Source organism: Leptosomus discolor, chromosome 28 (assembly GCF_034619465.1).
Source record: "Leptosomus discolor isolate bLepDis1 chromosome 28, bLepDis1.hap2, whole genome shotgun sequence".
NCBI classification, from domain to species: domain Eukaryota; kingdom Metazoa; phylum Chordata; class Aves; order Leptosomiformes; family Leptosomidae; genus Leptosomus; species Leptosomus discolor.
The window spans coordinates 678,405-692,449 of NC_141418.1; the positions used below are offsets into that span (position 1 = coordinate 678,405).

The 14,045-nt window shown below is 65.1% G+C and overlaps 1 protein-coding gene across 1 annotated transcript; it reads right to left on the reverse strand.

The window, feature by feature from the left end:
* Positions 1-56: 56 nt before the first annotated feature.
* On the reverse strand, positions 57-11,138 carry RAVER1 (ribonucleoprotein, PTB binding 1). The gene is given in 17 exon segments (XM_086478828.1): positions 57-116; positions 1,054-1,245; positions 1,871-1,954; positions 2,055-2,360; positions 2,460-2,602; positions 2,697-2,790; positions 3,395-3,585; positions 3,714-3,825; positions 4,711-4,760; positions 4,763-4,810; positions 4,903-5,023; positions 5,901-6,032; positions 6,034-6,078; positions 8,277-8,654; positions 8,656-8,765; positions 9,595-9,661; positions 10,923-11,138. Coding segments are annotated over 17 exon segments (2,349 nt in total).
* Between the last annotated feature and the right edge of the window lie 2,907 nt (positions 11,139-14,045).

Consider the following 14,045-nt stretch of genomic DNA (forward strand, 5'->3'; position numbering starts at 1 on the left):
GGGCACATACCCCCCCCCCCAAGGACATCCCAGCCCCTGCTTGGCCTTGGAGCAAGCTAGGGGGACAGGAGAGGGAGGTGGGGGGGGCTCCCCCAAATTAAGAGCGGGGGCACCTCCTTAGGGATAACAACGACGACCATAATAAAAAGGGGGGAGGGGTGAGGCGATATAAATATAGCTTTACTTTGGGGAGGGGGAGGTTTGGCGGGGGGTGGGGGGCACACAGACACCCCCCCCCCCCATACAGCAAACCAGACAGCATCGACAGTAGAAACAGGGCAACAACTCAAAACCCAGGAAACCCCCCCAAAAAAGAGGGAGGGAAGAGGGAAGAGAACAGAGGGCAGGGACAACCCCCCCCCAAAAGCGCCTGCTGGGGGCCTGTGTCCCCCCAAACCAGGGCGGGGGGGGAAGGCAAAGGCACCCCTGCTCCCCAGCCAGGAAGGGAGGAACCTTGGGGTGTTTTTTCCCCTATTTTTTAAAAAAATAAAAAAAGGCAATAAAAACAAGCATTAAAAGTAAAAAGGCAACTTTTACCCCCAAAAAAGTGTAAAATCTCACAGCTCCAGCCTTTAAAAAAAACCAAAACCCAACCCAACAAAACCACAAAAAAAAGCCCCCACGAGTGAAATGTCGAGGAGAGGAGGGGGGGGGGGGGGCGGCGAGGTGCCCAGCTCAGCTCAGGACCCCCCCCCCGGGAGGGAAGCGGGGGGCTGGGGGGGGCCAAGGCCATGTGCACCCCCCCCAGGGCCAGGGAGCCCCCCCAGTTCCCCTCCCCCAGCAGCGGGTTAAGGGCGGGGAGCACGTGTTTTGGGGGGAACGCACACACACACACACGCAGCTCCCAGTTACTGCTGGGGGGGGGGGCACTCAGGGACCCCCTTACGGCACTGGGGGGGGGGGGGCTCTGCAACAAGACCCCCCCCTCCCCGTTCTCCGGCGAGGTGGGGGTCAAGTCTTTCCCGTCGCTTTAAAACCCTCCCAAAAGAATCAAAAAAGGACCAAACGTTAAAAAAAAAAAATAAAACCAACCCACATTTGTACAAGATTTACATGGGGGGGGGGGGGGGTGGGGGGGAGATTCTGGGGGGGGGGTCCCCTAAAATATCCGCTTCGCTTCAGGTAGGAGTCGGCGTAGTGGCCCCCCAGGCCCTGGGATTGCTGCCCCACGTAGCAGCCCTCGGGGCTGGGCTCCGGGGAGGGCAGGAGGTGGGAGAAGGCTCGTTTCTGGCCACCCACGGGGGTCTGAGAGAGAGAAAAAACACAAAAAGGGGGGGGTTGGGGTTTTTTGTGGGACTTTCGGGGGGTTTTGGAGGGGTGGTGTGGAGTTTGGGGGATTTTCTGGGGGTCAGTGTGGGGTTTGGGGGGATTTTGGGGGGTTTTTGTGGAATTTGGGAGAGTTTTTTGGGGGGTTTTTGTGGGGTGGTGTGGGGTTTGGAGAGTTTTTTGGGGGTCTGGGGAGTTCAGGATAGTTTTGGGGGGCGTCTGGGGGGGTTCAGGAGAGTTTGGTGGGGTTTTCTAGGGGTCAGTGTGGGGTTCAGGGTCGTCAAGGCAGGTTTGGGAGAGTTTTGGGGGTCAATGTGGGGCTTAGGCAAGTTTTGGGGGTTTTCAGGTGTCAGTGTGGGGTTTGGGGGAGTTTCGGGGGGGTCTGGGGAGTTCAGGATAGTTTGGGGGGGTCTGGGGAGTTCAGGATAGTTTGGGGGGGGGTTTTCTAGGGGTCAGTGTGGGGTTTGGGGGAGTTTTAGGGGGTTTCAGGGGCGTCAGTGTGGGGTTTGGGGGAGTTCCATGTTTTTTTGGGGGGTTGGGGGAGTTTCATGGTTTTTGGGGGGGGGTTGGGGGAGTTTCATGGTTTTTGGGGGGGGTTTCTTACCTTTGGGTGGGAGCTGTGCGAGTGGCTGGGGGGTCCCAAGGCGAGGACGGTGTCTGCGGGGCCCGCCGGAGGCATCCCGACGGCCTTGGAGGGGGGCAAAGGGGGGGGGAGTTAGGGGGGGGGCCGGGCAGGGGGGGTGTCCCCAGTCCTTGGGGACATAAGGGGGGGGCGGGGGGCGTCTCACCTTGTTGAGGTGACTCTGCTTGAGCCCAGCCTGAAGGCCACTGGTGAAGTAGGAACTGGGGGATCCTGAGTAAAAGGGGGGCAGGGGCGGCCCCAAACCCCCTCGGTCGAACCCCGGGGACGAGGAGAGCTGGAAGGGGAGGGAAGGCTGTGGGTGACAACCGGGGACCCCCCCCAAACCAGGGTGGGGGGCTCCCCACTGTCTCTCTGGGGAGTTCTTTTTTACCTTGTGCCTACTGGGCCCGAAGCCCCCCAGGATGGGCCCAGCGGGGTCTCTCGTCTGGGGGTAAATCCGGGAGCCCAACTCCTTTCCCCGGAGAGAAGACAGGTTAGAGGGGCTGCTCCAGCTCCATTACCCCCCAAAAACCTTCTAACCCCCCCCCCAATCCCCCCCCAGTGCACCCACCGGCTGGAAATCAAAGGCGTAGCTGTCCCCGGCCAGCCCGGGCGAGGGTAGGAGGGGGTCGGCCAGGGAGGGCTGGGAGAGCCGGGGGGCGGAGACGCTCCCCAAAACGCCGGTTTTCAGGTTAAACCCTTTGCTGGCGGCGCCTGAGAAAGCAAAGAGTCGTCAAGGAGGAAGAAATCCCCCCGAAACGGGCCGGATTCTCCTGGCTTCTGGGCCCGGAGCGGGGCGGGCGCTCACCCCCCAGGCTGTTGGCCGGCAAGAGGCTGTGCAGGTTCAGGTAGGGGTTGAGAGGAATCTTGAAGTCCTTGGGGGGCTCCCCCAGGAGCGAGACCTGCGGGAGAAACACCGGGGGGGGGGCTCAGAGGGCTCCTCAAGGGGCCTGGGGGGCTCAAGTGGCTCCTCAAGGGGCCTGGGGGGCTCAGGTGGCTCCTCAAGGGGCCTGGGGGGGGCTCCCTGGGAGGCTTGAGTGGCTCCTCAAGGGGCTTGGGGGGCTCAGGACATTCTTCCAAGGGGCCTGGGGGCTCCCTGGGGGGCTCGGGTGGCTCCTTGAAGGGCCTAGGAGCTCCCTGGGGGGGTCCTCGAGGGGCCTGGGGGGGCTCAAGCGACTCCTCAAGGGGCCTGGGGGGGCTCAAGCAGCTCCTCAAGGGGCCTGGGGGGGCTCCCTGGGGGGCTTGGGTGGCTCCTCAAGGGGCCTGGGTGGCCCTTCAAGGGGCCTGGGGGCCTCAGGTGGCTCCTTGAGGGGCCTGGGGGCTCCCTGGGGGGCTCCTGGGGGCCCTGGGCACAAATCCCAGCCCCAACCCCCCGTCGGAGGGCGTGTGGTGAGGGCCCGGAGCGCGCGGCGGCGGCGGGAGCCCCTTACCCCCGGCGGCGGCGGCGGGAGCCCCGCTCTCGCTCTGCTTCGGCTTCTGCCGGCCGCCGAGGACGGAGCCCAACACGGAGGCGGCGGCGGGGAGGCCCGGCAGAGCCGGGGGGGTGACGGCGGGCGGGGTGAGCTGAGGCACCGGCGTCGCCAGCGCCGCGTTCTCCCGGTCGACTCCCAGGAAAGAAGCCGCCAGGGGGACGTTCCCGGAAGGCAAAAGCGGGGACTTGACGTGGCCCTGGGCCATGTCCCCGGGCAAGGGGCCGCCTGCGGGAGACAGGAGAGGGGTGACACCGGCATCCAGCCCCCCACCGCCTCGGTTCCGGCCCGGTGAGCCTGCTCCCTCCCCGCAAAGCGAGGGCCGGCTCGGGGCGTGCCGCGGCGGCGGGCGTTACCTGAGGGCAGCTCTGCCAGGAGCTGGCCGGGGGGCTGCGCCGGCGCGGGGGCCAGCCCCAGGGCGCCGGGGGGCAGGGAGCTCAGCGGCGAGTCGCCCAGGATCCCCGGTTTCTGCGAACGACAGAGGTGGTGGGGGGGGGGGTTTGAGGTTGACGCCGCGTGGCGGATCCGGCGGCGCCGGAAAACCCCGGTGCCCGCGGGACGGCGGCGCGAGGAAGCCCCGAATCGCGGCCGCCGGCACAAAATCCCGGTGCAGGCGCGGAGAGAGAGAGACCCGGCTGCCGCTTCACCGCAGCCAATACCAGAAACAACACGGGGGGAGACGCTCCCCGCCACGGTTCGGCACCAATTTTGGTTCCAACCGCTCCGTCGGCGCCGGGAGGAAGGAGCCGACGCCTCCAGCCCGGCGCTGCCGAGCCGGCGAGCTGTCGGGGAGCCCGGGAGGGATGGGGGCTCCCCTCGATGGCGGCAGCGAGCCGAGGAGCCGGAGCCCCGGGGTCCTCCGGGCTCCCAGTTGGAGCCGCATCTCTGAGGAAGGCGGCTCCAGAGTCACTGGGGTGACCGGTGTCACCGCCAGCCGCCTCGCCGCGGTCGTAAGGGCGGGAAGGCGGACGCAGGGGAGGCGGCGTCGCGGCGCTCCGGCTCGGCACCGCCGCGGTAACCGCGCCGGCCGCCTCCTACCGCTGCCAGGGCAGAGGGTTTGGTTCTGCCTCGTGCCCAGACCCGGGTCTGCAGGAACAGTTTGCTCCCCAGCGAGGCAGAAAGCAGCAGGAAAACCAAAAAGGCAGGAAAACGCCTCAGAAAGAGGAGAAAAAAAGCGATGGGGGGCGGTCGGAGAGGCGCGGCGGGAGCTTGAATCCTCTCGCTTGAATCCTCTCTCTGCTCCCCTGCCCTTGCTCCTCAGGAGGTTCGGGAGCTGGTCGGGAGGCAGGAGGCTCCGCGCAGCGGCGGCGCTGGGCTTTGGGGGGGCCCGGCGCGCCTGGCGGTCGGTCCTACCTGCGGCGCCGGGCTCGGGTTCTGCAGCGCGAGCTGGAGAAGAGCCGTGAAAGGGCCGGGGCCGTCACCAGCGGCACGGAGGGAGCGGCGCCGAGGATTCCTGGAGGGAGGAGAAGCCGGAGGAATGGAGGACGAACCCCCCCCCCCGCCCCCGCAGGCAGCCCCCGGCCGCCGCCCGGCGCTCGGCCTTACCCTGTTTTCCCCCGTGGAGCAGCGGGTGGAGCAGCAGCTGGAGGGAAGCGGGATTTCCCAGGCTGCTGAGAATTTGGAGGATGTTGGGCTCGGGAAGGAGCCCTTTCCCGCGATTCAGCGCCTGAAAAACCCCAAAACCAGCGTGTTACAAGCAAGACAAGCGGCTTTGAGGCTGCCCCCCACGATCCTGGATTTGCCCTTCGGCTCTCCAAACCAGCATGGATTCCCAGCGGGATTCCCAGTTCCTAGTGACATTCCCAGCTCCCAGCGAGATTCCCAGCTCCCATTTGCTGGACCAATCTGCGCCCAGGAGCACTAGTGATGCCCAGTTCCCAGTGACATTCCCAGTTCCCAGCAAGATTCCCAGTTCCCATTTGCTGGACCAATCCATGCCCAGGAGCACCAGCAAAGCCCAGTTCCCAGCGAGATTCCCAGCAGGATTCCCGGTTCCTAATGAGTTTCCCAGTCCCCAGCAAGACTCCCAGTTCCCATTTGCTGGACCAATCCGTGCTCAGGAGCACTGGTGATACCCAGTTCCCAGCGAGATTCCCAGTTCCCAGCGAGATTCCCAGTTCCCAGCGAGATTCCCAGCTCCATTTGCTGGACCAATCCACGCCCACGAGTACTGGTGATGCCCAGTTCCCAGCAAGATTCCCAGCTCCCAGCAAGATTCCCAGTTCCCAGCAAGATTCCCAGTTCTCATTTGCTGGACCAATCCATGCCCGTGAGCACTGGTGATGCCCAGTTCCCAGCAAGATTCCCAGCTCCCAGCAAGATTCCCAGCTCCCAGCAAGATTCCCAGCTCCCATTTGCTGGACCAATCCACGCCCGGGAGCACCGGGGGTTCCCAGCAGCGGGAGCTCCAGGCCACAGCCGGCCGCTCCGCAGGGAACCGCGCCGGCCGCGCCGCCACAGCCCGCTCCCGGCGGGACACCCGGCCTTGGCAGGGCCTGGCAAACCGCGTGGGGAGGAGGAGGAGGAGGAGGGACGAGCCTCACCGTGGCCTGCGCGGCTATGAGGGCGGCCAGCATGCTGCGGCCGGGCGGGCCGGGGGCGCAGAAGGAGACGCGGACGTGGTTCCCGGCGAGCTGCAGCCCGTCGGTGGCTCCTTGGACCAGCTCCGCCCGCCGCCGCCGAGTCGTACTCCAGGACGGCGAAGCCCTTCAGCTGCCCGTCCTGCCGTAGGCCAGCTGGGGGGAGGGGGGGGCCAAAAGGGGGGTGAGCCGGCACCAGCGAGGGCGTCGCGCCCCGCGGCGCCGCCCCCTCGCAGCGCCAGATTAGGATTTTGGGATACTGCTTGGAAATCCCTTCCCTTTTCCCATCTGGATTGGGATATCAAGGATTCTAACTAGTGGATTTTAGGATACTGTGTGGAAATCCCCTTCCTTTTCCCATCTGGATTGGAATACCAAGAATTCCCATGGGTGGCTTCTAGTGTACTGCTTGGAAATCCCCTTCCTTTTCCCATCTGGATTGGGATATCAAGGATTCTAACTAGTGGATTTTAGGATACTGCTTAGAAATCCCTTCCCTTTTCCCATCTGGATTGGACTATCAAGGATTCTAACTAGTGGATTTCAGGATACTGCTTGGAAATCCTCTTCCTTTTCCCATCTGGATTGGAATACCAAGAACTAACTAGTGGATTTTAGGATACTGCGTGGAAATCCCCTTCCTTTTCCCATCTGGATTGGAATACCAAGAATTCCCATGGATGGCTTCTAGTGTACTGCTTGGAAATCCCCTTTCTTTTCCCATCTGGATTGGGACACCAAGAATTCTAACTACTGGATTTTAGGATACTGCTTGGAAATCCCCTTCCTTTTCCCATCCAGATTGGACTATCAAGGATTATTCCCATGAGCAGATTTTAGTAGGAGAGACTCATGATTATATTGGGAAAATAAGCCTCAAATGGAATCAACGATCCAATACAAAACGCCGCCTGCGTTGCCGATGCTGCCGGGACATCCCCGTGAAATCCCAGCCCCGAGGTGCTGGTTGACCCGCGACCCGCTCGCGGGCGGAATCGAGGATCACGCGCTGCCCTCCAGGACGCCTCCGGGGCAGGCCCGGAGCTGGCACCCGCGGGGCGTCCCCTTTGAACCCCGACCAAAGCAGGGACGAGCCACGAGCCACGAGCCCAGGACGTGTTCCCTGACCAGACACGGTCCATTCGGGGAGCGGCGAGACCCCCGGCTCACGGACCACCCACCCCCTGCTCCAGGGGAACGCCACGAGGCCACGACAGAGGCTGCGCCCGAATTCGCATCGGAGGCGAGAGAAGCGGCGCAGTCATCGAGAGGATGAAATTAAAGACGGATCGTCCAAATCAGCTACGGGTGACCTGAACAAACCAATCCGGGCTGACTGCGAGGTGCGGGGGACACCTTTGGGAAGGGTCCCGCGTCCCCGGGGGGGGGGGGTAACAAAGGGCGTCCCTGCTGATCTGACTGCGTGTAGACGAGTTCTTCTTACCGTTTGCGACACAGGGAGGTGCTGAACCCCAGTAAAAAGGGAGTTAATATCCCCCCACACACACGCTGCCCCAGGAGGTGCTGAACCCCAATAAAAGCGAGTTAAACCCCCCCACGGCCCCGGGAGGTGCTGAACCCCAATAAAAAGCAAGTTCAAACTGCTCCACGGCCCCAGGAGGCACTGAACCCTGGTAAAAAGGGAGTTAAACCCCCCACGACCACCCTGGGAGGCTCTGAAACCCAATAAAAAGCGAGTTAACCCCCCCCACGCTGCCCTGGGAGGTGCTGAACCCCGGGAAAAAGTGAGTTCAAACCCCTCTCACTGCCCCAGGAGGTGCTGAACCCCAATAAAAAGCAAGTTCAAACTGCTCCACGGCCCCAGGAGGCGCTGAACCCTGGTAAAAAGGGAGTTAAACCCCCCCCCACTGCCCTGGGAGGTGCTGAACCCAGGGAAAAAGCGAGTTAAACCCCTCACCACCACCCCAGGAGGTGCTGAACCCCAGGAAAAAGTGAGTTCAAACCACTCCACGGCCCCGGGAGGTGTTGAACCCCAGAAAAAAGGGAGTTAACCCCCCCCCCCACTGCCCTGGGAGGTGTTGAACCCAGGGAAAAAGTGAGTTAAACCCTCACCACCACCCCAGGAGGCACTGAACCCCAATAAAAAGCGAGTTCAAACCCCCCCATGGCCCCGGGAGGTGCTGAGGTGCTGAACCCCAATAAAAAGCGAGTTCAAACCCCCCCACAGCCCCAGGAGGTGCTGAACCCCAGAAAAAAGGGAGTTAACCCCCCCCCCGGCCCCAGGAGGTGCTGAACCCCAGAAAAAGGGAGTTAACCCCCCCCCCCTGGCCCCGGGAGGCGCTGAACCCCGGTAAAAAGCGCGTTCCAACCCCCCCCCGCCCCTCCCGCCGCCCTCACCTGGCAGAACGCCGGGGCGCAGGCGGCGGAGAAGACCCGCCGCAGCTCCTCGAGGTCGGCGTAGCTGTGGGGCAGCTTGTCGACGCACAAGCACTTGGAGTGGAGCAGCTCCGGCGTGAGCTGGGTGACGTCCGTCCAGTGCACGTAGAGCGCCCGCGTGCCCAGCTGCCGGCCCAGCAGGTCCGACTTGGCGCGCGCCGCCGAGTCCTTTTTCATGTATTCCACGAAGCCGTAGCCTTTGGAGTGTCCCGTTTTCTCGCTGTACACCAGGAAGCAGCGCTCCAGGTTGCCGAAGGGCCGGACCAGCTCCTCGAACTGCTGCTGGGTGTAGAGCTGGGGGAGGTTGGCGATGCACAGCAGGGGCGTCCGTGGGCTGCAGCTGCACCGAGATCTCCTTCTCCCGCAGCTTGCTCCGGTGGAATTTCCGGATGGCCGATTCCGCCTGCTCCCCGTTGAGCAAGGTGACGAAGGCTGCGGGAGGGGAGGGGGAGGCGGCGCTCGGGTCACCCAAAACACGAAGCCGGGGGGGTAGGGGGTGGGGACGGGACACAACAGGCGAGGCGCGGGGTTCAATCCCGAGCGATCGCGGGGAAAATTCACCCCGAGGAGGCGGAGGGAAGGGGGACACCGGGGATGGGGACACTGGGAAGGGGGGACACGGGGGACGGGGACACCGGGGAAGGGGGGACACCGAGGACGGGGACACCGGGGACGGGGGGACACCGGGGACGGGGGGACACCGGGGACGGGGGGACACCGGGGAAGGGGTCCCCAGCCCCCCATCCCCAGGAGTGCCCTGGCGCAGCCTTCTCTGGTTTTGGGGACGGGAGGGATAATGGCAGCGAGGTGGCCCCGATACCGGGGACAATGGGGACACCGGGGACGGGGATGGTGCCCCCACGGTGCCCCCAGCTCCCAGCCACCCCCACCCCCCGGCCGGAGGAGCCCCCTGGCGCAGCCTTCTCTGGTTTTGGGGAGGGATAACGGCAGCAGGCACAGCCCCCCCCCCCCCCCCCCCCCCCCCCCCCCCCCGAGGGGCCATATCCAGCCCCCTGGCTTTGGCAAAGCACCCCGGGGGCATTGGGAAAGGGCTCTAAATCCCCCCCCCCCGGTACAAAGCCCCCCCGGGGGGTTTCTAGACCCCGCAGCCGCCAGAACCGACGCCGAACGAGGCGCTGCCTTTCCCGGCAGCGGCAAAGGCACCGAATGCGGCACCGGGGGGGCGGGGGGGGGGGGCGTCACGGTGCTGGATTCGGCGTCGCCGGAGACGCCGGCGCTGCCCCCGGCGCAGCTCGCTCACCGGTCCCTTTGTATTTGTCCACAAAGCAGTATTTCAGCTCGTAGTCGCTCAGCAGATCGTGGATTTCCTGGACAAACAGACGGAATTTCAATAAAAACGGGGGGAAAAAAAAAAAAAAAACAAAAAACAAAAACCCAAACCTGCCAGTCAGCTTCCAGGGAGAAGCTCGGGGGGGGGGGTGTCCCTAAATCCCTACAGGTCACCCCAAACGCTTCCCGGGTTTGAGAGAGGGAGGGTGAGAGAGGAAGGGGCGCGACTCAAAGCCAAGACACTCCCCAGGGATCCTCCCAGCGCACAAAAACCAGCCCTTCGGCCTCGGCGTCACCCTCCTCCTCGCAGCGTCCCCTCCCTCGTCCCCAGTTTGACACCCCGAGGGTGTTTATCCCTTCAAGCCACCCGAGGAAGCTGCTCCTCCTCCTCCTCCTCCTCCCAGATAAACATCTCCAAACCAGTTGCTTGGCGTCGCCGCAGGGCTGGGGACTTTGCCCTTCCCAGAACGATTTACAGACCTTCGGCCCCCGCCCCCAGCGATAATTAACGCTGATTAACGGCGAAGGGGAACTAAACACACGGGCGGGGAGAGCGCCGGGGGGGGGGGGGGCTGAGGCGCGTTCAGCGGTGCCGGGTTTGAGGGGTGCCGGGGGGCTCCCCCGTTCCTCCCCCAGGAGCTGCTCAAGGGATGAGGCGGGAAGGGGTTGGGGGGCAGCGGGAAGGGGGTCGGGGGGGAGGGGGGGGGGTATGGAGCCCCGAGGAGCAGCCGAAGATCCAGACGCAGAAGCCGCCGCAGTTCAGGACCCTCCCCCCCGGGCGCCCCCCCGCTTCCAGCAGCCACATCCCAGGCCCGGTCCCGCTGCCCCCACCCGTTATCGCGGCTCCTCGCCGGTACCGGGCTTGGCTTTACCCTCGCTCCCTCACAAACACTGAGCCCCCCCCCCCCCCCGCTACACCCCGCTCCCAGCTCCGGGGGGGCTCGAACCGCCCACCGGGCCCGGTCTACCCCAAACCCCAGGCCCGGGCTCCCCTCAGCCCCCCCGCGGGCCCGGGGCCGGTCTCGGTCGCCCCTCAGCCCCCCCGCGGGCCCGGGGCCGGTCTCGGTCGCCCCTCAGCCCCCCCGCGGGCCCGGGGCCGGTCTCGGTCGCCCCTCAGCCCCCCGCGGGCCCGGGGCCGGTCTCGGTCGCCCTCAGCCCCCCCGCGGGCCCGGGCCGGGCCCGGACTTCCCTCGGGCCCAGTCTCCCCCTCAGCCCCGCGGGCCCGGTGCCGGTGTCCTCCGAGCCCCCCGCGGGCCCGGGGCCGGTCTCCCGCAGCCCCCCGCTGGCCCCGGCCCGCACCTGGTTGCTCACGTCGGCCGGCAGCCCGCGGATCAGCACCTTCCGCCGGTTGCGGAACTGGCGGGCGCTGCGCTCCAGGCGGCTCCGCACCTCGGCCGGGTCCAGCAGCGGCAGCTCCTCCTCAGGGGCCCGGCCCAGGCCCGGGGCCGGGCCCGGTAACTCCGGGCTCGGTGCCGTTACGGCGCCCGTTAAGGAAAGCGCCGCCGCCGCCGCCATCTTGGGGACCCGCCGCCTCCTGGGACCATCGAGAGGAAGCCGGCGGGTAGAGCGGCCTCAATACGCCGCCGCCTCATTGGCCCGCCCACTTCCGCGCCCACGCGGGAGCATCCGAGGCGCTCATTGGGCAGAGCGAAAAAAACAAGCCGGCAGCACCGCCACTCTCTACTGGACGGAGACGCCTCTTATTAGCATGCCGCCTCCTCATTGGTCAGAAGCGCACGAGCCCAGCCGTTACCGCGCTCTATTGGCTGCTTCTCAGGGGCCACGCCCCTGAGCGACCCGACCCGACCTTGACCCCCGCTCACCCCAGCAGGCGGGAGGGGGGGGGAGGAGTCGGGGGGGGCCTATAGGGACCCTGAGACCCCGCCCCCACCCTATAGAGACCCTGTAGGACCCCCTGACACCACCCCCCCACACCCTATAGGGACCCCGAGACATCCCCACACACCCCATAGGGGCCCCTTACACACAGACACCCCCCCCAGCACTATAGGAACCCGAGTCACCCCCCCCATACCCTATAGGACCCTGAGACCCCCCCCACAGCCCTATAGGGACCCCTGAGACACCCCCCCCCCCCATAGGGACCCCTGAGACACCCCCCACAGCCCTATACGGACCCTAAGACACCCCCCCCCACCCTATTGGGACGCCTGACACCTCCCCTCCCCCCATAGAGACCCCAAGACATCCCCCCTCCCCCTACAGGGGACACCCCCCCCCCCAAGACACTACACAAACCCCAAGACCCCCCTACTCCAAGAGACCCCAGCCCTATAGAGACCCTGAGACACCCCCCCCATAGTTACCCCAGCCCCACAGCAACCCCCCGCCCTCCATTCCAAGGGGGGTCCCCAGGTTCCCACCGCCCCCCCCCCCCGAGGCTGGACAGGAGGGGGGACCGTTACATCCTTTATTGGGAGACGACCCCCGCTGGGGGTGGGGAGGGGGGTAAAGCCCCCCCCCGCCCCCCCCCCCCCACCTCTGCGGTGGGGGGGGGGGGGGGGCAACAGCAGGCAATAAATAACGGGGGGGGGGGGAACAACGGCCTCCCCTTACAGTTCGGGGGGGCACCCAGCCCCCTCTGGCACCCCAAAACCAGCTGTGGGGTGACAGCAGGGGGAGGGGAGGACCTTCCCCTCCCCAATCGGGGGGGGGGGGGGGCAGAAACACAGCGGAGACCCCAACCCCCAATAAAGTGCCAAATTCTTTTGCTGAACCCCCATCTTTTGGGAGGGGGTGTGTGTGGGGGGGTGGGCACCCCAAATCCTAGCGGGAAGGAGAGCCAGCACCCCATGGTCCCCAAAGGCGCCCCCCCCTCCCCCCCCCCCAGCGGGGTTTTGGCAGCTCCCCGAGGAAGAGGAGGCAGCGAGGGGGTGGCGGGGGGGGGGGTGGGTGTGTAAGGCTGTCAATCCGGGGGGACCCCCCCCCCCAAATAGTCTCATTCACAGTGTTCGGCGAGGACAGGCGCTGGGGTGGGCTGGGGGGGGGGGGGGAGGGGGACACGGCGTGGCCGTGGGGGGGTCCGGGGGGTCCCACGGAGAGAAAGGGGGGGGCGGGGGGGATCACGCCCACCCCCCACTGCTCTGCCCCACGCTCACCTCATGGCGCCGTGGGGAGCAGCGGGACGGGGGGGGGGGGGGGGGGGCGCCCGGCGGCGTTTGGGGGGGCACAAAGGGGGGGGTGGGGGGTGCGTGTCCCCCCCCCCACGTGGCTCAGCAGAGGCTGAAGACGGAGGGGGCCTGAGCCCGGTACTTCTCGTGGAAGCTCCTGAGGAGGGGGACGAGGTTGCGGAAGGGCGGGCGGAAGGAGGCGTCCGCTTCCCAGCAGGTCTGCAGCAGCCGGTAGATCTGGGGGGAGGGAGGGGAGGGGAGGGGGAGGGGGAGGCCGTCGCCCCGACTTCACCCCTCCCTCCTCTTCCTCGCAGCAAGAGGAAGCCCGCCCTGCTTCCTTCTCTGCCCGCCTTTTCCTCTTCCTTCTCCAGTTTTCCCATCCCTTTCCCCATTTTTCCCTCCCCATTCTTCCCCGTTTTTCTCCTTCCCTTTCCCTGCTTCTCCTCCTTCCTCTTCCCCCGCTTTTCCTCCTGCCTCTTCCCGCTTTCCTCCTTCCTCCTCCCCGCTTTTCCTCCTGCCTCTTCCCCGCTTTTCCTCCTTCCTCCTCCCCCGCTTTTCCTCCTTCCTCCTCCCCCGCTTTTCCTCCTTCCTCTTCCACGCTTTTCCTCCTTCCCTTTCCCCGCTTTCCTCTTCCCCTTCCCTCCGCTTTTCCTCCATTCCATTATTCCCTTCCCTCCCCACTTTTCCCCCTTCCTTCTCCATTTGCCCTTCCCACTTTTCCCTCCTTCTCCATCTTTCCCTTCCCTTTCTCCACTCTTCCCCTTCCCTCCCCATTTTTCCCCCTTCTCCATCCTTTCCTCCATCCCTATTTTCCTTCTTCCCCACTTTTCCCTCCCCACTTTTTCCCCTCCTCCATTTTCCTCTTCTTCCCTTCCCACTTTTCCCTCCTTCCCCATTTTTTCCCCTCCCTTTCTCCACTCTTCCCCTTCCCTCCCCATTTTCCTCCTTCCCCTCCTCCATTTTTTCTCCTTCCCTATTTCCCTCCTTCCCCACCTTTCCTTTCCCATTTCTCCCCTTCCCTCCCATTTTCCCTTTCCCCACTTTTCCCCCTTCCCCATTTTTCCCCCTTCCCCTTCCCCATTTTTCCCCCTTCCCCATTTTCCCCTTCCCTATTTTCCTCCTTCCCCACTTTTCCTTTCCCATTTCTCCCCTTCCCTCCCCATTTTTTCCCTTCCCCATTTTCCTCCTCCCCCTTCCCCACTTTTTCTCCTCCTCTATTTTCCCCCTTCCCCACTTTTCCTTTCCCATTTTCCCCCTTCCCTCTCCATTTTCCCCCTTCCCCACTTTTCCA